The sequence below is a fragment of the Xyrauchen texanus genome, chromosome 38 (genome assembly GCF_025860055.1).
Source record: "Xyrauchen texanus isolate HMW12.3.18 chromosome 38, RBS_HiC_50CHRs, whole genome shotgun sequence".
NCBI lineage: Eukaryota > Metazoa > Chordata > Actinopteri > Cypriniformes > Catostomidae > Xyrauchen > Xyrauchen texanus.
The window spans coordinates 16218624-16245499 of NC_068313.1; the positions used below are offsets into that span (position 1 = coordinate 16218624).

The 26876-nt window shown below is 37.8% G+C and overlaps 2 protein-coding genes across 2 annotated transcripts; one reads left to right on the top strand and one right to left on the bottom strand.

The window, feature by feature from the left end:
* Positions 1-625: 625 nt before the first annotated feature.
* Positions 626-7235, bottom strand: tubd1 (tubulin, delta 1). Its single transcript, XM_052110249.1, has 8 exons — positions 6816-7235; positions 6290-6437; positions 5682-5898; positions 5366-5597; positions 5110-5274; positions 1742-1882; positions 1177-1360; positions 626-1090 (listed from the first exon to the last, which is right to left on the bottom strand). Exons 1-8 carry the CDS (start codon positions 6964-6966, stop codon positions 988-990), a joined length of 1341 nt encoding a protein of 446 aa, XP_051966209.1. The 5' UTR covers positions 6967-7235; the 3' UTR covers positions 626-987.
* Positions 7236-9136: 1901 nt separating this feature from the next.
* Positions 9137-22280, top strand: rps6kb1b (ribosomal protein S6 kinase b, polypeptide 1b). The gene is made up of 15 exons (XM_052109900.1): positions 9137-9309; positions 10405-10448; positions 10549-10669; positions 15347-15415; positions 15506-15653; positions 15932-15989; positions 16224-16324; positions 16413-16503; positions 18121-18211; positions 20338-20445; positions 20588-20650; positions 20752-20829; positions 20922-21029; positions 21118-21230; positions 21454-22280. The coding sequence occupies exons 1-15, from the start codon at positions 9241-9243 to the stop codon at positions 21698-21700; spliced, it is 1509 nt and encodes a 502-aa protein (XP_051965860.1). The 5' UTR covers positions 9137-9240; the 3' UTR covers positions 21701-22280.
* The last annotated feature ends 4596 nt before the right edge of the window (positions 22281-26876 follow it).

Here is a 26876-nt window from a genome sequence, read left to right on the forward strand (position 1 = left end):
AAACATTTAAAAAAGGAAATATAACAATTTGCAACAGACAAACACACTGTAGGCCACATGAAGGAAAACATCAAAGGATAGTTCACCCAAAATGAAAATTATCTCATTACTCACACCCTCATGCCATCCCAGATGTGTATGACTTTCTTTCTTCTGCAGAACGATTCAGCTCTGTAAGTCCATAAAATGCAAGTAAATGGGTGCCAAAATTTTGAAGCTCCAAAATCCACACAAACACAGCATAAAACTTATCCATAAGATTCCAGTGTTTAAATCAATGTCTTATGAAGTGATATGATAGAAGTTGAGGAAAAACAGAAGTCATTTTTTACAGTTACTCTACACTGCAATTTTGTTTTCTTTATGTGATTTCTGGAATCACAATGTCTGGCCACATTGACATTCAAATGTCTGGCCACCATTCACATGCATTGTATGGACCTACAGAGCTGAGATATTCTTCTAAAAATCTTTGTTTGTGTTCTGCAGAAGAAAGTCATACACATCTGGGATGGCATGAGGGTGAGTAAATGATGAGAGAATTTTCATTTTTGGGTGAACTACCCCTTAAAGTATAATTATGTATCACTTATTTCTACACTGCTCAGTAGTCACAAATCTTTTATTAGACATTTACATTTATAAGAGTATGCAGAAAATGTTGGACATTCTTGTTGAAGTGTGTATGTTCGTATGTAGTGGATGATGCAAATGTGTTGGTTGCAAGTAACAGGTTGGATATAAGAATAGGAGCACCAGAAAGAAATGTAACTTTTTTACTTTATTAAAAATAGTCAAACCACATTTGTAGAACCAAATATTCCTGGGGTTTTAAAGAACACAAAATCATTAAATTAACTGAACCAATTTAATTTCTCCAGGGGTCAGTCAAATAAAGTCTCTTCATATGAAATCTTTTCCAGAAATCAGCATCATCACAAAATCTTTATGATGCATACACCTGACTGTCTCTGCGAATAAGGTCTTTCAGAGGTGTGTGTAGCTGGAGATTATCTGTTCTAGAGCAGTAAAGCTGTCGAGAAAATCTTCCTCAGATATTCCAAACTTAGTATACTGCTGAACATAGGCCCTACAGAGAAAAAGAGAAGTCATTTTGAAAGATTCATTCTTTACCTGATGCATTATATCACAGTATTATATCACAGAATGTCTCACCTTGATGCAAACATATTCCAAGCTTTCCTGACTATATTGTCCAGCGGTTTCAAAAGGGACTGGCTGTTGCTGACCAAAGTGGCAGACTTTTCATATCCGTTAAAGGGCACTGGGGAATTCCATGAACTAAAACTATTTTCTGTATTAAGCCAGGGCACATATAATGCAGGATCCTTAAAACCATCTGTTGATTGAAGTATTTTGTATGTTAGTTTACAACACCAGCACTTGATACAAATTAACACAGAAGACACAGGCAATAAATATAACACTTGAATAGATTCCAATATATACATAAAATTAATTCATTGAACTGTTAAAAATTATTTGAGTGCACACATAATATACAGTATATGCTGTATAGATCTGATCATCACAGCCCTATATACAAGTGAGCTAAACATGAGTTTAGTATAAGGACAGGGATTACACTGTGTAAAAGATAATTAGCTTAAAGCAGAAAGTTATACATTTTATTTTTCTTCAGATGTGCATGTATGACTATAAAAAATTCACCTATAAAAAATGATTTTAATGAAAGGAAGGATATTACAGGGCTACTTGCCTGTAACTGCAGTGGAAACATCTTTCCCTCGCAGTATTAAAAGATTAGCAATTGACGAGTTAAAACCTCTATGCCTGATATTTGTCATGCTCTCTCCTACAGATGTGCCCGCTGATGGCACACTTACTGTCCAGTCGATCCCTTTAAGAGTGTTGAAGTTCAATAAAATCATTATGTAGAAAAAGTGATACACAGTTTTAAAACAAAGGACAGTATGGCAATGTTGGGGTTGATTACTTCTCAAAGGTAATCTGGTACTGATTACAAATTACATGACTAAAATTTTAATCAGTAAAAGTCTTTTAGATTAAACCTTGCAGGTAGTCTAATCTGATAATTAATTGCATTGTTTTGATCTACTAAAATTACTTGTTGAATGAAAATCTAATTTAAACGAGTTTTAAGGGAATAGTTCACCAAAAAAAATGTAAATTCTCTCATCATTTCTTCTGCAGAACACAAACTCAGCTCTGTAGGTCCACACAATGCAAGTGAATGGTGATCAGACCTTAGTAGCTCGAGATATCACAAAAAGAAAACATACAAGTAATCCATAAATCTCCAGTGGTTAAATGAATGTCTTCAGAAGCAATATAATAGGTGTGGGTGAGAAACAGATCAATATTCAAGAAATTTTTCCTCTAAATTTCCACTTTAACATTTAGAGTATAAAAAAGGACTTAAATATTGACCTGTTTCTCACCCACACCTATATTGCTTCTGAAGACATTAATTTAACCACTGGAGATTTATGGATTACTTGTAAATTTTCTTTTTGTGATATCTCGAGCTACTAAGGTCTGATCACCATTCACTTGCATTGTGTGGACCTACAGAGCTGAGTTTGTGTTCTGCAGAAGAAAGAAAGTCATACACATCTGGGATGGCATGATGGTGAGTAAATGACGAGAATTTTCATTTTTGGTTGGACTTTCCTTTTAAGATCCATTTGTAATTCTTTCATTTAAGGAATATTCCAGGTTCAATGCAAGTTATGCTCAAATGACAGCATTTGTGTCAATGTTGATTACCACAAAAATGACTTTGATTCGTCTCTTCTTTCCATAAAAAAAATCTGTGCAAGCGTAAAGCACTTAAAATGGAAGATAATTTGTAGGGTTTAAAGGTGGAATTAAAGCTGATTAGGGCTGCAACTAACGATTATTTTGATAATCGACTAATCTACACTGGCAGCGACGTCAGAACAGCCTTGTTGGCTGCGAGTAGAGGAAGGGACAGTGGAACAACCTCCATGGACACTGGGATGGCTGAGGCTTCAAGCATTGGCTCTGGGACAGACAAGGCTTCAGACACTGGTTATGGGATGGACGAGGAACAGGCTCGTTGGCCGTGGCATGCGTGGACACTCTGAAAGAAAGTCTAAATACACTGATCAGCCACAACATTAAAACCACCTGCCTAATATTGTCCCTTGTGTAATAAAAATAAAGTCCCCCTTGTGCCGCCAACACAGCGTCAACCTGCAATTTAGAAAATAATTCTGAGATAAACCACAATTGTACAGAGCAGTTATCTGAGTTACCGTAGACTTTGTCAGTTCGAACCAGTCTGGACATTCTCTGTTGACCTCTCTCAATAACAAGGCATTTCCATCCACAGAAATGCCACTCACTGGATGTTTTTTGTTTTTGGCACCATTCTTAGTAAATTCTAGAAACTGTTGTGTGTGTGAAAATCCCAGGAGATCAGCAGTTACAGAAATACTCAAACCAGCCTGTCTGGCACCAACAATCATCCATGGGATTTTCTAATCAGCCAATCGTGTGGCAGCAGTGCAGCATATACAATAATGCAGAGACGGGTCAAGAGCTTCAGTTAATGTTCACATCAACCATCAGTATGTGGAAACATTTTATTTTCACACACAACAGTCTCTAGAAATTACTCTGTATGGTGCCAAAAACAAAAAAACATCCAGTGAGCGGTAGTTCTGTAGATGGAAACACCTTGTAGATGAGAGGTCAACAGAGAATGTCCAGACTGGTTTGAACTGACAAAGTCTACGGTAACTCAGATAACTGCTCAGTACAATTGTGGTGAGAAGAATATCATCTCTGAATGCTATTCTGAGATGTCGGTTTACGCTGTTTTGTTGGCACAAGGGGGACCTACACAATATTAGGCAGGTGGTTTTAATGTTGTGGTTGATGCTGGTGTATGTTATATGCTGCTTCTCTGTTGAATGTATTTTGTTTTAAAGATTTTTAGATATTTAAAAATATATAAATATTTAATATTATATTCAACATTCTCAGATAAAAAAAAAATATTTCTTCAGCAGTATAGCTCCTAACGTAAATGTACGTTAGATATTTACTGTATATTGACAAACAAGCCAAAACAACACATCGTAAACATATTTTGCTGCAGTGTTTAATGTGGTAAGACTACTCTCTTGCCTTTTTGTTCCCGTCGATCCATTTTTAACTCTCTATTCTTAATAGAGCTGCATATTGCCGATTTTCTTTACAATAAGATACACACCGCAACACATAGGCTTATGTATTATGATTCACTGTGTCGCAAGCCATCACGTTCTAATCTAACAGCAGCAAGAGCGCACAAGGGATGAGCGGTCTCCGTGAGAGATCTGTGCAGTTTCAATCTCTCCCCCTTAGATCGAGTCATTCCACATGGTGCTGATTGCACAGATAAATGCCAGTTTCTTCTTATTTACATGACCTTCCTTATTATTTGAACTTTAATTAAGGATGCATTAAAGATATAACACCGGGGTGTTTCCTTTAAAGTCGCTCGACATGAACGTTTTGATTCAGTGGAACGGCAGCTCCGGCTCCGCTTTATTTCACTAGAGTGCTTCTTTATTTATTTATTGGCAGAGGCTATTTGCACTTAAGTGCAAATAGTGGCAGATACTCTAACACCCCTGTTTAAATACTAACATACATACACCTAATCCAACCTTACAAAAATTAACCATGGTTTAACTTCAGTAACCATAGTATCACCATGGTATTTTTCTAGTAAAATCATAGTAACCACAAAATTAAACATGGTTACTATTAACAAAATATTACTGTAGTAACACCATGGTTAGTACATCAGAACTATATAGTTTCCACCAAAACACATGGTTACTACAATATCACTAAAATGAAAATTGTTAACATAAATAGTTTACATCCAGTGGCTATTCTTTTGAAAAAGTTGAAGTTTTAGCCCCATTCACTTCCATTGTAAGTGTATCACTGTAACAAAACTGTAGCTTTTTATTTTTTTAAGAAAAGGAGGGAAAAGTCAAAACTATTTTTTTGAACCCAACATCATGTCTGTTTACAAACCATCCTTCATAATAATACATTGGCATGTGACATCACAGCACTTACCTTCTTCCATTCTAGCACTAGCGATGAGCATTTGACGCAAATGTTTAAGCAGGCCAGGCCAGTTAAATACGCTATAGGCCAAATTCGTGCTGGACATCTGAGGTATGTTACACAAACTTAGCAGTTTGTATTCAGGATGACACACCAAGGAACTCAGTAATTCCCCTGTTTAGAGCAGATAAACACTGTTAAAAAGTGTCATTACTGCCTGATGGATGGAAGAGATGGGATGTGAACTGTGATGAGTCATTTGTACCTATAGGGTTTCTGCTGTAATGGCTGGGTGAATCAGCAGTATATGCAGGCTGAAGTATGCTGCCTAGCTGGTGAGCGATCACCTTATTAATGTCACTGATGGAGATGTGTTGGATGTTCATCAGCCTGCTACAGATTTTGTGCACGGTGTCATTCTCGTGAACCAGAATAGCATCAGATAGCTGGTAGAGATGTGACAGTGTGAGCACAGAGTTGTAGTTTTGCACGATCACCTGCAATGAAACAATACGATGAGTACAAATTAAACTAATAGTTCACCCAAAAGTGAAAATACAGTACAAGGTGGTGCTCATTACCTCACCAGCTCCATAAGGCCATGTTAGTTGATTGAGGATGAAGGACTGGGGGTACAGGTCCCTCAAACACTGAGTCATGTAGGTACCCACACCAGAACCTGTGCCACCTGCAACACTCATCATGGTGAAAATTCCTGCAAGGCGATCGCAGCGTTCTATCTCTGTACGTATTAGATTCTCCACAACCTCTTCATGACGTGGCCCATGTACACAGAATCTTCAGAAAAGACCAATAAACTCACACATGACAAACGTATTTAAGGGTGATTCTCAGGTAACCTGTCAAGAAAATGTCCTGGTCATAGTTAACCTCAAACCTATGCAAAAAATATGAAAATATATTTAGCATAAAGACAACTGATTAGGACCGATACATTTTTTTACATTGCAACATAATTTTTGGGACAAGGTTTTGGTCACCATTCACTTGCATTGTTATGGGACCTACAGAGCAGAAATAGTCTTCTAAAAATTTTATTTGTGTTCTGCAGAAGAAAGAAAGTCTTACACATCTGGGATGGCATGAGGGTGAGTAAATGCAGAGAATTTTCATTTTTGGGTGAAATATCCCTTTAAGTCAAAGTTAAAGCCAAGATTTCAGTTCTTACCCATTAGCCCAGTTGTTTCCAGAGCCCTGCTTCTGACAGAAATGGGCTTTGTCTCCATACCTCCATCTTCCAGATTTTGAAGCTTTTGCTATTGCTTGAGAGATTACCTTAGGCTCCATATCAACAAGCACTGATCTGGCCACAAGATCTGACATAAACAGAATATGAAAATGCATAAACTTGATATAGTATGTAGGCAGAGCCAGTCCTAGCATTTTGGAGGCCCTAAGCAAAAATGTGTGTGGGGGCCCTCGTAAGTATCTTCATAACACTACTTATAATGTCTTTGACAGTGTGTGGGGGCCATGGCAGATCGGGGGCCCTAAGCAACTTGCTTAGTTTGCCTATCGGTAGGACTGGCACTTATGTAGTCCTATTTGTGACTTGCTCCAACATCATTGAGTCAATTCGACCCACAAACACAATGCGTTTAAGATATAATTAACATTTATAATAATTGAAATGCAAAACTACCAACATGTTTCAGTGTCAACAGAGAAATCAAACATGACTTAGTTGAACATACCTCCTGTCGAGCTCTCATAGAAGAATCTCTCCTCACTGCATTGCTTGTACTTCTTTCTGTTTGGTCCATTGGAATCATCGTTTATTACAGTGAACAGCTCATGGCCTATTTGATTCCCACACTGACCCAACTGTAAGGTTATAACTGACATACCTTCAGGCTTTACCGGTTAAGTTAAGCAATGATTAAAACGGCTTTAATGGCAACTGTACCCCATTCACGCAGTGTAACTATAACAACGCACTTTCTAACGAACTATCCCAACATAACACATACAGTGAATGTCAGTTTGGAAATTCATGACAGTCCAACGGTAAATACACCACCAATCACTTTAAAACGACTTTCCCCCGTAATACTTTCCAAACATTTACAAAAGTAAAACCCCGTTTCTATCTCTACAGTTGAAGGCGGGTAAAAGGTTTGTGAGCGTCGGGACAGATGCATGATGGGACATAGAGCAAAACATTTATTTTACAACCATTAGATGGCGCAATAAACATACTGTCACATTTATGTACATAAACATACTTTCTAATAGGCCCACTTATGGGTGTCCCTTGTCACATTTATGTACTGGAATAAGACAAAACGTTCCTTTTTAAGTCACCAAAATGTTCTTTTTTCTTTCTGTGTTTAATGCAGAAACATATGAATATTCTTTTCAATGTTAAAGGAGAAAGTTAAACTCAGTCGGCAGCATTTGTGGCATATTGTTGAGTATAAATTATTTATTTTTTTAACTCATCCCTCAAAATCGATGTTACAGTGAGGCACTTATAATGAAAGTAAACGGGCCAGTTTTTGGAGGGTTTAAAAGCAGAAGGTTATAACTTTATAAAAGTGATCTTGCATTAATTCGTATTTTACAACTCAAGTATTATTTGAGTTGTAAAGTTGTTTAAGTTGTTTTTGTGGTCAATGTAATGATTGTGTTGCATCGGCATGGCAACTTAGTAGTAAAATTGAATATAACTTTATTCAGAAAATGTTTTTAGTGAATTTATCGCGGGGGCCTGGGTATCTCAGCGAGTAAAGACACTGACTACCACCCTTGAAGTTGCAATTTTGAATCCAGTGCATGCTGAGTGACTCCAGCCAGGTCTCCTAAGCAACCAAATTGGCCCTGTTGCTCAGGTGGGTAGAATCACATGGAGTAACCTCCTTGTGGTCTCTATAATGTGGTTTTCGCTCTGGTGGATGTGTGTGGACAGAGAATAGAGTGAGCTGCCACACACGCTAGGTCTCCCCAGTAACACGCTCAACAAGCCATGTGATAAGATGGACGGATTGACTTTCTCAGACACAGAGGCAACTGAGATTCGTCCTCTGCCACCCGGACTGAGGTGAGTCACTACTTCACCACAAGGACTTAGAGCACATTGGGAATTGGGCATTCCAAATTGGGGAGAAAAATAAGTGATTTTATCACACTTAAATCATATTCACAAGCATATTGTTTGCATATATATGTGCATAAATATGTCTTGTGGCTATACTTTTGAAACCGAGTATTTTAATGTTTATGGATTGGCTCCATTGACTTCCATTGTAAGTGCGTCACTGAAACCCAGATTTGTGTGTTTTATATATATATATATATATATATTCAAATACGTTTGGCGTAATCAATTTTAAGCCACAAATGCTGTCGATTGAGCTTAACTTGTAATTATCCCGGAATATAATATGTTAAGTTTTGATATCAACAGTTTAGTGAAGTAAATATGTGTTGTATCTCAGTGCACACGCGACAGGGGGCCTTCCTCAATCAGTTTAATTCTCTTCGATCTCTCCTTGTATGTTTTTCTCTTTGATTTCCTTATTATTTTTCTAGTAGGCTATTCATACTCGTATTTCCTTAACTTTGCATGTATGTTGATGTATTTGTACACACGTCTTCTCTAAAGCAATTTGTAACACTGTTTAAAAGATTTAACTTGTCAGGTACACTCCAAAAAAAAAAAAAAAAAAAATAATAATAATTGATATATATATATATATATATAAATAAATATATATATATAAAATGTGTGTTCGTCAAATTTTAAATGCAGCAAAAAAAAAAAAAGAATACAATATATATATATATATATATATATATATATATATATATATATATATATATATATATATATATATATATATATATATATATATATATATATATTATTTTTTTTTTTTTTTTTTAAACGTATCTACTCATCAACTAAATGTTTTGCATTAACACAAATTACTTACATTAAAATTAATTCGTTTTTAACAGAATGACTGTCCGGCGTCAGCATGTTCCCGCATTCCTCCGCGCGGGGGGGTCAGTGTGTTGCGCTCATGCTGGTCATGGCGACGGTGCGTTCATGTCCATGAGGCGGGAAGCGCGAGCTCCTCACGCGATTTGAAGCGACCCTAGACGGCGAAACCAACAATGGCTGGCGTTTTCGACATCGATCTAGACCAGCCAGAGGAAAATGTCTCCGATGATGAGCTGGAGGAGGTAACGGAAGGACGGGTTTCAAGTAAACGATGTTCCACCCATAGCAGAGCGCAGGCCCGATTTATCAGCGTCAGGCTGCATACTGTTATGCTAGCAGGCTAACATCACTGCTTTACAATGCGTTTTAATGGACTGACTTGATTGTGCTGCTCCGTTAGTCAACATATAAGATAGAGATAGTGGACTTTATTGCATGCGATCTGTTTTGTATTTACTAATTGAAGACGGAATCGGGACATGGGTGTTTAAGCTTGCTACTTGACAGTGCAGTGCAGTACAGTACAGTACAGTAATGACAGTTTAAAGGGCTTGATGTCTGTTTCTGGTCGGTTTACTAGACCTTGTACATGCAACATTCCTTGGGTGATTTCTGATTAGTAACTGCTCAATTTTACTTGCTTGATATCTGAAATCGTTTTTAGATATGCGTGGTTTACATTGTACAGTATTTACACTGTTACAGTGTTTCTATGGACTGACGTGATTGTGACTGAATAGTATTGCCCGAATCCGGTTTTATCTGTACCAGTTAAAGACTGAAACTGCAGATGGTTTGTGTGTAACCATGCAAAATGCATTGGGCAATTTCTGCTGGAACAGCTGTTTTACTTGACATCTAAAATGTTTTTTTACATTATACTTACTGGCTTTCATCTCATACTTTATCTAAAGCTGGTCAATGAGCCACGTTACTTCTGTGAGGATCAGTCAATTAGACCTTTGCAATTCCATAGATGGTCCATGTCATATTATGGGATCTCTGGGAATAGTATTGCGAAATCCGACCCCTTACATTTTCAAGTTCAGGCTAGAACTGCTGCCAACTGTTGCCTCGTAAGGTTATCTCCTTGCGCTGCACTGATCATCTCTGCACCCAACCAAGGGTGTAGATTTGGCTTGAACATTGGGGGGGTGGGGGTTACAGTGTTAAGAATTTACATGTTTCCATTGATCATGGTATAAATAGGGGGAGGGGGGTTACCTCTCCCCCATCCCCCTTTGGAATCTCCGCCCCTGCACCCAACATACCTTGTTCTATATTGTGCTGTGAATTGAGCTCTGATTGATTGTGCATTTAACATTTCTATTCTGCAGGCTCAGATCAATGACATCATGGATCAGTGCAGTGGCTTTGAATTGTAAGTATATGTAGTGGTTTTAAAGATTTTGACAGTGCTGATGTTACAAATGGTTTAGTAGTGTAACTGTCATGTGGTGATTTATGGTTTGTTCTTCTAGCAACATGGACGACTGTGAGAAGATTGAAATATCGGAGGACAATGTAAACCAGGGCACTGAGAACATCCGGCCAGAGTGCTTTGAGCTGCTTCGTGTTTTGGGGAAAGGAGGTTATGGAAAGGTATGTTTTAATGTTACTGTTGTTGATTTTGTATTTACAAGTATTAGATATATGGAACCGTGGTCAAATAAAAGGAATAGTTCACCCAAAAATAATAATTCTGTCAAAATGTACTCACCTTTGTGGTGTTCCAAGCCCACTTGACTGGCTTTCTTGTGCAGAATGAATGGAAATAATTGAATTAATGTTCTGAATTAATTCAATGCGATGGCAGTAAATAGTGACTCACTTTAATGCTTAATAAAGCTCCCAAATGTATTAAAAATAATGTGATTATAAAGGCACACAATCCCTTTGTGTGAAGAACAGACCATAATTTGTCAGTATTTAATCTACATTCAATTGATTACAAAGGTAAATAGTGCTGAAATTCAATAAAGCAGCTAGGTCGATAACATCAATCTAGAGGAAGACCAATATATCAGTTTTACAATTAGTCAGTGCCGATAGTTAGCAATATTTTTTTGTATTCCTCCATGTTCCTTTGTGGCCGACGCTGAATAAGTTAACTGTTAGAACTGCTTGGTTTTACAATATAACAGTGGAGTCTAGAAGTGAAATAAAAACAAATCACTGACACCTAGTGAGGAATTGCTGGATCTTTCATCATTGACAATATTCACCCATATTTTTACCCTCACTTCAATGCATTTTGTTATTTTGGTTAGATAACCAAGTGTTCGAAATTGAAGCGAGAACATGCAAAGAAAAATGTGGCAATGGAAACATGCCCTGTCAGCAGATACATTGTATTAGACTTGCCATAATATCATAATTTTCACAACGGTGTAGTGTTCATGTACAAACCAACTAACACCGGTATTACTGCTGGTTGGACACTAAGTGGTACTATGGGGTAATTTTCGTTAAGCAAAAGCCTACACAATAACGCAAGGCAGCTTGATTTCAAACTTTGAACTTTATTTTTTTTATTGCAACCCAAAATTCTAATTCAAAGTGCAATTAAAGTGTGTGTTGTTTAACTTTTTAAAAGATGGTTTTTCAACAGTTGTGAAGGGCAACGAACCTACTTCATCCGTACATTCTCTCCATCATGGGCTACCGGTTGGGTATTTCGTTGTCCGGGCAAATAAATCACTTATTGTGGGTTGCTGTGGGTTTAATCTTGGTGTTTTATTACCTTTCATCCCAGGACCCAGTTTAACTGCTTTGGATGTGTAATGACTTTAAATGTGTGTGAATAAATTTGTTTTGTTCCCTCCTAGCATTGAAAATTAAATTAATTTTTTTAAAACCGAAAACATACAAATTTAGACATTTCTAAATTGCACTTTAAACTAAACGAAAAAAATAAAAATTTACAGTCAGGCAAGTATCTGTCTATGACAACTGGCGGAAATTACGAATACATATTAAGATCTAAAAAATGTAAACATAATAATTATAATGATGATAATAATCACAAAAATATAAATCATGTTTCGAGGTGAATGTGTTTTTGTGTCATTTTATGATTTAATCACAGGTGTATAGCATAAGTTATGCTGTATAAAGTGACAGAGGTGCGCTCACAACAAACTGCTCTGTGGAAATAAATCGAACTAAACTCAAAACACCTCCCGAGATGAGATGGTCAGAGGTAATTTGCAGCACTCATAGACGATACTGTTCTTGCAAGAAAAAAAAAATTGAGAATATGCTTTAGATATGCGTGCTCCACGAGACTGCACGCCTCCGAACAAACAGCACATCAGACATGTGCATAGATGCTTTTTTATTTTCTGTTTATAAATATTATAAAGTGTGTTTCTTCAAGCGTGTGTCTGTGTGTCTAACAGCATTTCTTGTGTCATTCCGAATCAGAGACTTCTTACAGTTTCCCACCATTTACATTATATTCGCTACCTGCAATTAAACATCTTCTGTCAGTGCGTGTACTTTACTGCCTGTGTAAGTTGATTCGTTGATAAAGAACATCTGGCTTTCAGTGCGTTATTTAGGTTAATTTATCATGGGTTGCTAACTCTTCATTGGGCAACTATTCTTTATTTAAGGCTATTCTATTCGTTAGGCGATATTGGAAGATCCATTCATAATGTTTCCCCCTTTTACCCAATATAAAATGTCACACCAGTGTTGTCCCTTGTACAGAGTAAAACCGATAATATGTGGCAACCCTATATTGTATGTGTGTATAACCTCATACCTTGTGAATAATAATAATAATAATAATAATAATAATAATAATAAAACATATTCCTCATTAAACCTCATCTGGTGAAGTCTATATATTACAGTATATACACTCACCTAAAGGATTATTAGGAACACCTGTTCAATTTCTCATTAATGCAATTATCTAATCAACCAATCACATGGCAGTTGCTTCAATGCATTTAGGGGTGTGGTCCTGGTCAAGACAATCTCCTGAACTCCAAACTGAATGTCAGAATGGGAAAGAAAGGTGATTTAAGCAATTTTGAGCGTGGCATGGTTGTTGGTGCCAGACGGGCGGTCTGAGTATTTCACAATCTGCTCAGTTACTGGGATTTTCACGCACAACCATTTCTAGGGTTTACAAAGAATGGTGTGAAAAGGGAAAAACATCCAGTATGCGGCAGTCCTGTGGGCTGAAAATGCCTTGTTGATGCTAGAGGTCAGAGGAGAATGGGCCGACTGATTCAAGCTGATAGAAGAGCAACTTTGCCTGAAATAACCACTCGTTACAACCGAGGTATGCAGCAAAGCATTTGTGAAGCCACAACACGCACAACCTTGAGGCGGATGGGCTACAACAGCAGAAGACCCCACCGGGTACCACTCATCTCCACTACAAATAGGAAAAAGAGGCTACAGTTTGCAAGAGCTCACCAAAATTGGACAGTTGAAGACTGGAAAAATGTTGCCTGGTCTGATGAGTCTCGATTTCTGTTGAGACATTCAGATGGTAGAGTCAGAATTTGACGTAAACAGAATGAGAACATGGATCCATCATGCCTTGTTACCACTGTGCAGGCTGGTGGTGTTGGTGTAATGGTGTGGGGACGTTTTCTTGGCACACTTTAGGCCCCTTAGTGCCAATTGGGCATCGTTTAAATGCCACGGCCTACCTGAGCATTGTTTCTGACCATGTCCATCCCTTTATGGCCACCATGTACCCATCCTCTGATGGCTACTTCCAGCAGGATAATGCACCATGTCACAAAGCTCGAATCATTTCAAATTGGTTTCTTGAACATGACAATGAGTTCACTGTACTAAAATGGCCCCCACAGTCACCAGATCTCAACCCAATAGAGCATCTTTGGGATGTGGTGGAACGGGAGCTTAGTGCCCTGGATGTGCATCCCACAAATCTCCATCAACTGCAAGATGCTATCCTATCAATATGGGCCAACGTTTCTAAAGAATGCTTTCAGCACCTTGTTGAATCAATGCCACGTAGAATTAAGGCAGTTCTGAAGGCGAAAGGGGGTCAAACACAGTATTAGTATGGTGTTCCTAATAATCCTTTAGGTGAGTGTACACGCATACAAAGCAAGCTTGTTTTTAGTTGAAAATTCCATTTAATGCACCAAATAATCTCTTTGTCTTTCTGGAAATTATTGGGATTTTGGTTGAACAATAAACTGCATCTGGAACAGGTTTTTCCTGGGTCAAAGATTTTCTTTTTTGTGGCTGACATACGTGCTCACACACATACGTAATGCTAGTTATAATGTTCATTAGTAAACCACTTTAATGATTTGAGACTGTGCTTCTATAGTGAAAATGTTATTTGTTTTTTCTACTCCATAACCAATATTTTGAATAACTTTGATTGGGGGCCTGGGTAGCACAGCGAGTATTGACACTCACTACCACCCAATCTAGTCACAAGTTCGAATCCAGGGTGTGCTGAGTGACTCCAGCCAGGTCTCCTGAGCAACTAAATTGGCCTGGTTGCTAGGGAGGTTAGAATCACATGGGGTAACCTCCTCGTGGCCACGATTAAGTGGTTCTCACACTCAGTGGGGCGCGTGGTGAGTTGTGCGTGGATTGCGGAGAGTAGCATGAGCCTCCACATGCTGTGAGTCTCTGCGGTGTCATGCACAGCGAGCCACATGATAAAATGCGCAGATTGACTGTCTCAGACGCGGAGGCAACTGAGACTTGTCCTCCACCATCTGGATTGAGGCGAGTAACCCACCACCAAGAGGACCTACTAAGTAGTGGGAATTGGGCATTCCAAAATTGCCGAGAATAGTAGGCGAAAAAAAAGAATTACTTTGATTACAGGATATAAGAATATGTGAAGCCAAGCCAGACTATTTTGTTTACAATTTATAAACGTTCTACATTGTACCTGCCCTTATTTTTACAAGTCTTTTTTTTAATTTATTTTTTTAGAAACTTTATATATTATAGAAAAATATAAAAGCCTAAACACATTAAAAAAAAAACTTTTCAGAATTTTCCATTACAACTGTGGCTGTTGTAGTTAAAAAAAAGTTATGTTTAGTGTGATAAATTCTAGTTAGAGTGTAACTAATTGTACATAACATCTTGTAATTGATGTTGGTGCAGGGCAGGTGTTTTCTCTTACCCTTGTCTATGCTGTTCAGAATGTCAGGGTGATTTAGCCATTTGAAATGTCTGAATTGCTCCTTAAGGCTTTGAAATAGAAAATTCTCTTGTAGAGTGCAAATAAAAAAAAATAAAAACATTTCTTTGCAGGTTTTCCAGGTTCGGAAAGTAAGCGGTGCAGCATCAGGAAAAATATTTGCAATGAAAGTCCTGAAAAAGGTTAAACAAGTCCCTTAAATTTGAATGAAATCATTTACATTTGAAATGTTAATAAGCCTGCTCAACGTCACCTTGCTTTACCTCTTTTAGGCAATGATTGTACGCAATGCCAAGGACACAGCGCATACTAAAGCAGAGCGGAACATCTTAGAGGAAGTCAAGCATCCTTTCATCGTCGATCTGATCTATGCCTTTCAGACGGGCGGCAAGCTTTATCTCATCCTTGAATACCTAAGTGGTTTGTGAATCAAGAACAACCTTTGTCTACTAGAGATAGATACCTTCTCATTCTTTCCAGTCTCCTGCATTTGCTGTGGAGTTGCTAAGGGATATTTTGCATTCCTCTGTGGCATTGCTCCTTTGAATGTCCTTTTTACTTTTGAAATAGAATGCGTCAAAACGTTTTCACTTTCCGCATTTTGAATTCTAATGTGGCAAAGCTTTATCATTAGTTAATCTCTCTCGGTGTTTGAATTTAAAACAATTATGTTTGTTGTAAAAACCTTCCGTTTGCAGGTGGGGAGCTTTTCATGCAGCTCGAGAGAGAGGGGATTTTCATGGAGGACACGGCTTGGTAAGTGAAGATGTTTTGGTCCACTCTCTGATTCTTATATAAACTGCTGCTATGTTTTGCATCAGCTCCTTTAAGTTAAGATCTAGATATATAGTTAATTATGGTCATATCACATACAGTGATTTATTGAAGTGTCAAAAGGACAAATCTGCCCATCGACACATGCAATACAATAAGCCTATTCAACATAAGATGAACGAAGATACTCAAAATGATTTGGCTTTTTGCACGCAGCTTTTATTTGGCTGAAATCTCAATGGCCCTCGGACACCTGCATCAGAAAGGCATCATCTACAGAGACCTCAAACCTGAGAACATCATGCTCAATAGCCAAGGTTTGACCACATTGAAAATAAACCCAGCACACTGAAGAATTGATTAAGTTAAATTACTTAGTGGTGTCCTGTCTTTTTCCTATTGCAGGACATGTAAAACTGACTGACTTTGGACTGTGTAAGGAGTCGATCCATGACGGCACAGTGACTCACACTTTCTGCGGCACTATTGAGTACATGTAAGTTACAGTAAAAGAAAAGCCCGGGTGGTCCATCTTTGTTATGTGACCAATGTCCTGTTTTGCATGCATCACATTCCCTGACATACCCGCTAGGGCTGCAACTAACGATTATTTTGATAATCGACTAATCTAACGATTATTGCAACGATTAATCATTAGCTATTAACCGACTATTCAGCTTGTGCCCCGACTTAAAAGGTTGAATTAAAGGGCTTACTAACAATAATGAGGATAAAATCATCTAAATGATATTAATGTTAATGATATTAAAGGAAAAAAATACTTTCAGTAAATAAATTCACTGCAAAAAATCCTATTTTTATCAAGTGTTTTGTCTTGTTTTCCATTTAAAATAGTCTAAAAATTCTTAAAACAACATACATTTGCTTGAGAAGCAACATATAAGATATTTAGACTTACTTTAAGAGATTGTATTTTAAATACTTGATAAGTGTATTTTGTATACAAGTGTATTTTTTTGTCTTTGTTATACTTCTGCGAGTGCAGTAAAGACAAAATATACTTATATTCAATATCTTTTCTTTAAAACCAAGTCCAAATATCTTGTATGCTGCTGCTCAGGTGAATGCATCTTTTTTTTAAATAATTTTTTGATATTTTAAAATATTTGTATTATTAATATTAAATACAACATTCTCCGATATTTTTTTTTCTTCTGCAGTATAGCTGCTAAAGAAAATGTACGTTGTTTTAAATGAGTTTTAGATGTAATTTTTTGGAAAACAAGCCAAAACAAAAACAAATCAAAAACATTTTGTTGCAGTGTATAATGGGGCAAAGACTACTCTCGCTCACTCACTTCGATCCATCTTTAACTCACAAAAAAACTCTCTCTCTCTTATTAATAAAGCTGTGTATTGCCAATTTTCTTCACGATAAGATAAACAGTGACACATATATTATGATTCAATAAGTCGCGAGCCATCATGTTATAATCTAGCTGCATTAAGTGTGCTATCGATGGATGAGCATCCCCACGACAGAGTGTCAGCCAGGTGCAGTTTCAATCTCTCCCCCTTAGATCAGGTCACTTCACCAATCTCATACAAGAGGCACAGAGAAATGCCAGTTTCGGAGTGGGTAGTTATTTTAACATGACCTGCTTCCTTATAGCTTTATTATAGTTCAGATAATAACACATTAAATATAACTGCATTAAAAATGTAACGCCGAGGTGTTTCATTTAAAGATGCTCTGATATGCAAGTTTTGCTTACGTGGAACTGCAGCTCCAGCTTCACTTATTCCACATTGAGAGTGCTTCTGTATTGACATATTTTTTATTTTTGTCTCGTACTTTGTGATCTACATCACCTTAAGCTGTTTGGAAATTTTTAAGTGCGTCTGGTCTGTGAGCGGTGTGTTCTTCCTCTTTCAGGTTCGAGCTGCAGTGCTCCTCTCCGCCATCATTAGCGTTTAATGTGATCTCATATTATGTTAAATGAGATCAAATGACAAGTAGACAACAAAAATGTATGACAATTTTTGATTGTCGACGTTGTCGATAACGTCGACTAATTGTTTCAGCCTTAATACTCCCATGACATGCATTTGAAAGAATTCTGCAGTATTGTGAGAAGTTTCTTTGTTTCAGGGCTCCAGAGATACTCATGAGAAGCGGACACAATCGGGCTGTTGACTGGTGGAGTCTTGGAGCTTTAATGTATGACATGTTAACAGGAGCAGTGAGTATCAGCTTTTATTGTGCATGCAACTTTTAATGCATTGTGCTAGTTTGCAATTATACATCGAGCATTGTATTGGTCAGGCTAATTAATCTGCAGATATTTGGCCATTTTGAGATTATTGGCATTTGCTGATAACAGTCAGTCTGTTTAATTAAGCAGTTACAATCGAGCTACAGAGAGTTTTTGTGTAGTCAAGCTTAGGGCTGGTGTCGTTCCAAAATTTTCGCTACCGATACCTTGACTTCAATAACGGCTCCTAAATGCTACTTTAGGAGCATTTAGCATTTTAGAAAAACTCTCAGCAGGAAAAGGACGAACCATATTAGTGCTGGTTGGACGCTAGGTGGTACTACGGGATCATATTCGGTAAACATGGATAGGGTTAAGCTTACACAATAAAGCAAGACAATTTGATTTAAAACTTCAAAAAAGTTCAAATGAAACAAGTGCATTTAAAATGTGTTGTTCAACTTTTGGAAAGATGGCTTTACAACAGTTGTGAACTTGTGAACATGGCAAAGAAGCTTAATCCGTACATTCTCTATCCGTCGGGTATTTCGTTATCCAGGAAAATATATCATGTGTGTGAATAAATTAGTTTAGTTCCCTCCTTCACGATATATATATCCAACTACATCGGAAACCTCAGGGCTGATGTTGAGTGAATATTCTTGCTTTATTGATTTTGCATTGAAAATTTTAATAATTTATTTAAAAAACGAAAAACTTAAATCAAATACATTTGATTTCGAAACGAAAAAGCAAATAAATAAATAATAAAGTGGTTATATATATATATATATATATATATATATATACACGTAACCACCTTTCCATTTATAGTCTAATAATAATTTAATAGATTAATGAGAAAACGAGCCAAATATCGTCATGACATGGTCAAAGGCATCAGCTATTGGTGATCTCTCTGACCATCATTGATCCCGAGATCATCGTCTGTTTGCTCAACCCGAATGTGCATTTCTCTCTATAAATTAACTAAATGTTCAGACAGTCTCTTGCTGGATTTTCCGACACATTCAGAATCATTACTGCTTTTGCCTGTGTCTCTGTGGCTCGCTTTGTGTGCGCATGTAAAAATTATATTTTAAAGGCTCATTATCACAGTTTAGTTTTTCTCTGTAATGTAGGACAGTGTTAACAATGTTACTTATACCGTTCTTTCTCAGCCCTGGAACTTAAACCATTTTCTAATACTAGTGTTTTTCCTTGATGCCTAAACACAGCCAATCACCAGCACTTTTAGATTTGGGCACATCTAGCATGCTACATACTTATCACTGACGTTGACTAGATGAACCCCTTAGGAAGCGAAATTTGGTACAGAACGACAAGAAATTTTTTGATACTTGATTGTTTAGACGCGATCCGGTCAGTGCCTAAAATTTATAGAATTCGATACCCAGCCCTAGTCAAGCTATATTTTTCATCTGTCTGTACAAGTATGCATGACACGATGGGTAATCAAACATTTGAAAGAAGAACATTAAATTTGAGTCTGAAGGAAAATATATAAAGACATCTTTATGGGTCTAAACTCCTGAAGGGAAATAGTCCAGTATCTCATAGCAGTCTTAGTGCGGATGCGCCAATGACCTGTGTATGCGTGTACAGTCAAATGTAGTATACTTTGAAAGTATGCAAGTGCTAAGCATTCGGGTCAAAACCGGGCTTAACTTGTGTACGTGCTGGATGAAGTGGAGCTACAATCGCATTATCTAGGTCTGTTAGTCCATCTTCACAAAATTAGATTGGACAATTAGTCAATTGGACTTCAGCATCTACATGACATTTTAAAAATGGTGTCTATTTGGATACTTAACAAAAGTGTTACTTTTCCTTGTTTCAGTTCCAAACTTTTGACAATATTTGAGTTTGAGTAAATGTTGTGTAAAATAAGTGTTCAATTCAGCAATTTTGCCTACATCTCATTTGTTGTCACTAAATGGTCTGTATATATTAGCGTTATATATCAGTATTTTGCTCTATAGATATCAATATTGGCATCGTCCATTGAAAAACCCAATCAACCATTAGTTGATGCCAATAAATGCACGATTCTTTTTTTAAATGGATTTCTTTTTTTCTTTTTGCTGCTCCAGCCACCCTTTACTGGAGAGAACCGGAAGAAAACCATTGACAAAATTCTTAAATGCAAACTGAACCTCCCGCCCTACCTCACACAAGAAGCCAGGGACCTACTCAAAAGGGTATGGAAATATCTCTTGACCCTATCCCAGTTTATACAGTATTGTATATTAGTTGCTTGTATTACAGTAAGTGACCTTTTGTTTATGGCTCTTAATAGGTTAATGTTATTTACAATAATTCAGATTTTACTGTGTTTTTCAGCTACTGAAAAGAAATGCCTCATCTCGGCTTGGGGCTGGACCTGGAGATGCAACAGAAGTACAGGTTTGTTTACATGCAGTGTAACAATGCTTTTACTATTAAATCGCAATCATCATGCAGTTAATTGAAATGCATTCATTAGAATTCTTGTATGTGTCTCTTAGACTCATCCATTTTTTCGACACATTAATTGGGACGACCTTCTTGCGCGAAAAGTAGAACCACCATTCAAGCCTTTCTTGGTAAGGATTGGCTAGTTTCTTGCTGTGTGCTGGTATTTTAAGGGTTAATTGAGTTTAGATGAATTACATGACCTGATGTCTTGCTTCAACAGCAATCTGCGGAGGATGTGAGCCAGTTTGATTCAAAGTTCACCAGCCAGACTCCAGTTGACAGTCCTGATGACTCCACTCTGAGTGAAAGTGCAAATCAGGTCTTCGTGGTAAGAGTGCCAGATCATGATTTTGCTGTCTTTGTTTTCTTTGTTAATTACATGATGCTACCATATTGTAATTTCATTTCTTTTGCAGGGATTTACCTATGTAGCTCCATCAGTATTGGAGAATATAAAGGAGAGGTTCTCATTTGAGCCAAAAATTCGTTCACCTCGTCGGTTTTTGGGAAGCCCCAGAACACCTATCAGGTAATCAGATTTTACGGGCCATTTTCGCGCAGAATAACTAAAACCTAACATATTGCATTCCTTTTTTCTTACACGTATGTTACATTTCTTCAAATCTGTGCACTCAAATGGGAATGAATGGCTTCTATAATGACAAATCATGCAGTAAAGTTAGAGTTGTTGGAGACTCAGTTTTGATACATGTGGACATTGTGCTCATTTGATTTCTTCCCCACTGTTTTAGCCCCATTAAGTTCTCAGGAGATTGTTGGCCACGAGGTCCCACTTTGCCTGAATCCTCTACCCTACAGTCCCCCACAGAACTCGCTATGGAAGTGTCCACCATGGATCAGATGGATTTTACAACCAGCAATGAGGCCACTGCCCCTCTTCCCATCAGGCAACCTGCTGGCTCCAACATGGGCCAGTTTAAACAGCAGGCCTACCCAGTAATGTCCAAAAGGCCAGAGCATCTACGTATGAACCTATGACCATTAGTTCAACTTAGAGTTATTCTTTGCTTTCTCCATTTCTTTTATATGGACACTAGGGGAAAGAAAGGTCCCCAGCATTACCACCATCTCCTACTATATATTGCCCTTCACATCTGATGAGCATGAGTCTTTCACAGAGTTTGAGAAACTGCTCCAGTTCTTCACGTCCCAAAACCTCAGTGTGCATTCTTAGATGATTTCATTACATATCAGATGGATTGGGCCTTTTTTTGGATTATCAACTTTTATACGTGATTTTACCATAAAAGGAACATGAAATAAACAACAAAAAAAATAATGACTTGATGCTATTTGCAAATGTGCAGACGAATAGATGCTGCCTGCAAGATGATCAAATGATGTATTTACAAGGGACGCTAAATCACTTTCCAGCTGTCAATGAATTGTACAAATCATTGTGGATTGAAAAGTGAGATGCTTTTGTGGGAATTCCATCAAGCGGAGAATCGCAACCCGACTCAAGTCTTATACATTTTTAAATGAGTGTATAGATGTGCTGTATAGATGATGGATAAAAACACGAGCCTCAATAAAAACCAATACATTAACTTTTGATACTTTATTATGTGCTGGAGTGTGAAGTTAGTTCCACTGGAGATTTGCAAGATCTCTCTGTGCAGTGTCCCAACAGCGGTAGTGATGTGCATGACAATATTAAATATTGTATGAATGCACACTAATCATAATTAACCACTTATATCATAAGCTTTTTTTAATCGAATGATTGTGGCCCATTGTTTGAAATTTATTTGGCAAACAAAGCATGATTCCCACAGATTTTCAAAACCAGAAAATTTAGGGAATTTTGAAATTGTGTTTTCTTCATCTGGATAAGTCAGGGAAATTAATATTAAAAGTCATAGAAAATCAAGAACATTTCAGTAGTGAATATAAGATATTTCAACTGTTCTCTGTTCTGATTCATTATCTAGATATTGCTTGTGTAGAGTACATTTTCTTGCAAGCCATGGGGATGTCCAAGATGTTAGCGAATTCTTCTCTGGAATCAGTTCTTTTCAGTGAAACTCAAAATGGTTCACAAATAAGAAATGACTGAATACTTCCAATACTGATTTCACTGATTAATGTGAAGTATTGAAAATTGGCTCTGTATTTACTGGAAATCAGTTTACCTCAAAGAGAACACACCTCAAAATCATCTAAAATGAGTCTCCATTAGTTTAATTATTGTGAGGGTACTGAGGAAGTGACACAGTTCACAAACAGTAACTTATATTGGTACACTTGCTTGTTAGTCTCCAGTTAGAATCTTCTGCACTAAAGCTCACAGGAACAGGATGGACATGAAACCACAAAATTAATTTCATTATTGGGTGAAATGAGTCCCTTTGGCATTGAGATATAGTAAATGACAAAAAGTAGCAAAATGTAACTGCATTCACCCTAATTATCTGGGCATGTTAAGTTTACTAGGAATTTGTACTTTTTCAGCAACAGCTGTGTTGTTGCTTTTATCATTTTGATGAAAAATCTAGTGACATCTGTTGAGGTTGAGTCTTATAAGAATACGCAAAGTATGCCTTTAAATTTTGTATGTTAGTCACATTTCTACAGTTAGGCCCACTCCATTAGTGGAAGGGAAGTTGTGAATGTCAAATGACAGTTTGGTCTGCTCATCTGTGGAGATTCCTTTAAAAATGTCCTAATAACGTAAAACAACTGTCTGCCTCTTAAGGAAACAGATGTTGAACATCACTTGTAGCAGAACTAACAGTTATAACAGCTTTGGAAGATGAGAACACTGATGATTAATTTATGTTCAAACAGGTGATTTGTATTGTTCAAACTCTCTTTGCTGTTTTTTGCCACACATATTTTCTGTGCTGTGGATTTCTGCAGAAAAGATTTAAACATGTACAAATGTGTTAAACAGAGCTAAGAGTCATTTGTAGTTGAAATCAGGATAAAATTTGCCAAAATTGGTTCATAAAGGAACATGTAAGATCAGGGGCATGTGTACGATTTTAGGAATGACTGGAAACTTCTGTGAATCTGCAGTTTTCTGTGGAATTCTATGCACACAGATTCTGTCGGAGTTCACTTATAAAGTATTACTGCAGCACTAGGTCTAAAGTTAGATTTGTCCTTTTGTTATACAGTTGAAGTCAGAAGTTTAAATACATACACCGTAGCCAAATATATTTACAGTCAATTTTTCACAATTCCTGATATTTAATCATAGAAAACATTCCCCATCTTAGGTCCGTTATTATCTAAACAGCCATTCAGGTTATGCCAATATAGGACTTGCTTTACTGTGGATATAGATACTTGTCTACCGGTTTCTCCAGCATCTTCACAAGGTCCTTTGCTGTTGTTCTGGGATTGATTTGCACTTTTCGCCCCAAACTACGTTCATCTCTAGATGACAGGATGTGTCTCCTTCCTGAGTGGTATGATGGCTGCGTGGTCCCATGGTGTTTATACTTGTGTACTTTTGTTTGTACAGATGAACATGGTACTTTCAGGCATTTGGAAATTGCTCCCAAGGATGAACCAGACTTATTACACTAAGGTCTTGGCTGATTTCTTTTGATTTTCTCATGATGTCAAGCAAAGAGCTTGAAGGTAGGCCTTAAAATACATCCACAGGTTCACCTACAATTGACTCCAGTTAGTCAATTAGCCTATCAAAAGCTAATTGGATAATTTCCTAAAGGCTTGACACAATTTTCTGGATTTTTCCAAGCTGCTTAAAGGCTTACCAAAACTATAGTTTGCTAATATTAAATCTGGAGTGGTTAAAAAAAAATTGTTTTAATGACTTCAACCTAAGTGTATGTAAACTTCTGACTTCAACTGTAAGCCTTAATGACCCCTTGTTCCAAAAATGTTCCAGAAAACTTGCATTTCACTCTGTTCTAGGAATATTTAACCCAAACATGAAAACACTCACCCTCAAAGATCCCAGATGTGTATGACTTTCTTCTGCAGAACACAAACAAAGATTTTTAGAAGAATATCTTTCTCTGTAGGTCCTCACAATGCAAGTGAATGGTGACCAAACATAGTGCCGCTCCAAAAGCACAAAGTCAGCATAAAAGTAATCCATATGACTCAAGTGGTTTAATCCATGTTTTTAGAAGCGATATACAAGTGTGGGTGAGAAACATATCAATATTTAAGTACTTTTTCTACTATAAATCTCCACTTTAATTTAAAATTCTACTTCTCTTGTTTTTGGTGCTTTACATACTTCAGGCATATCGCCACCTACTGGGCAGGGAGGAGAATTTATAACTCCTATCGTATTATTTCTGTAGATATGGATTTAACCACTGGGGTCCTGTGGAATACTTTTATGCTGCCTTTATGTGCTTTTTTGAGCTTTTATTTTTTACTCATTCACTTGCATTGTATGGACCCACAGAGCTGAAATATTCTTCTAAAAATCTTTGTTTGTGTTCTGCAGAAGAAAGAAAGTCATACACATCTGGGATGGCATAAGGGTGAGTAAATTATTAGAATTTTCATTTTTGGTTGACACCTACTTACACCTCTTTTACACTAGGCTAGTAACCTCATTCAACTAGAAAACCCACCTGATATAAACCTAACTGCAGAGCAAAATGTAGCGCAATGAAGTTGTGGATCTAATCCCATGTGTATTGGATTTTGGTGACATAGTGGATATTTTAATGCACATGCCTATTCACATTTTAATATTTTTTTTACTGAAGCATACTTAACGGTCATTAATACTGTATATATTCATATCACACACACACATTTATATATTAGGGCTGCACAATTAATAAAAAATGTGGTATGACATTGTTATTATTTACCTGCAAAGGGCTACTACGAATTAATTAAATTAATAGATAAATCAAGCTGTTCGCTTCAATGTCTATGCATGCTGCTCTGTCCTGTCTGTATTTTGTATAAGCATTATTATAGTGTATTCAGAGCGATTCTGTGCTCCACAACTCCTCCTTGTTTTCAGAGTAACAGCCGTTGCACACATGATGTGAATGTAGTGCTGTGACAGGGCGGAGGGCAGGGCCGGTTCGTGATTCTAAACACCTGGCCGCTTATCAGGCTAATCAAGCTTCCAAAAGGGATAAAGGCCAACTGCAGACGGTGGTGCGACAGAGAGAGAGCGTTTATGGGCAGCTGTCCATCATATGTGTGTGTTTGTGTCTTTAGTTTCAGTTTTATATTAAAACTATTATTTATATAATAAAATAATAAAAATTAAACCGCCAACCGCGAGCGGGGAGGGGCTCCCTGCCGACCACCTGGAGCGGGAGAAATGCTGCCAGGGGCGGGGGAGACCCCTTCTGTTCCCCGAGAATGCAGTGGGGCGTTCCGTCCTCCAGGGGCCGGAGGACTGCCTCCGATCCGCCCTGGGAGGCGCGGCTGTTGTCCGTTAGAGGGTGGAAGAATGGCCAAGGACCAAGCAATGGCGTATTGGAGAACCGGCGAGTACGTGTTTTTTTCCTCTCTCTCCCACTGCTGCTCCGCGTTGGCCTTTTCCTTATCTTTTACATTTTAGTGTTTTTTGTTGGGGGTTCTGCACTGTTACAGGGAGTACCCCCTATTCTAATCGATATTACTTCCCTCCCCCGTCCCCTCCCAGATTCAGGAAGGCGGACGTGGTGTAAGGCACGCCCTCCACCAGGGAAAGAGTGGGGTTGTAAGTCATGCCGTGGGCTCCCTGGCCTGAGAGAACGATGGAGGAAATGGACAGGGTGGAGGGCGGGGCCGGGTCGTGATTCTACACACCCGGCCCCTTATCAGGCTAATCAAGCCTCTGAAAGGTATAAAGGCTGACTGCGGACGGTGGTGCGACAGAGAGAGAGCATTTATGGGCAGTTGTCCGTCATATGTGTGTGTTTATGTCTTTTGGTTCAGTTTTATATTAAAACTATTATGTATATTGTCAAGCCGGTTCTCGCCGCCTCCTTTCCATAATTCCCATTACAAGTGCATAAGCAGTACAAATTTTTTTCAGTGCCCACGTTAACAGGTTAGAGCATTCAGGCCACACGTGGGTGCAGCACAGTAATGCATTGCAAGAGCGGTGCAGAAGCATTAGTGCAGCGATCGTTTCCGCACCGTGTCTAATTTTTCTGTGCTGCACAAGCTTAATTAAAGTGATAGCGCAATGTTCATGGCCAAAATGAAC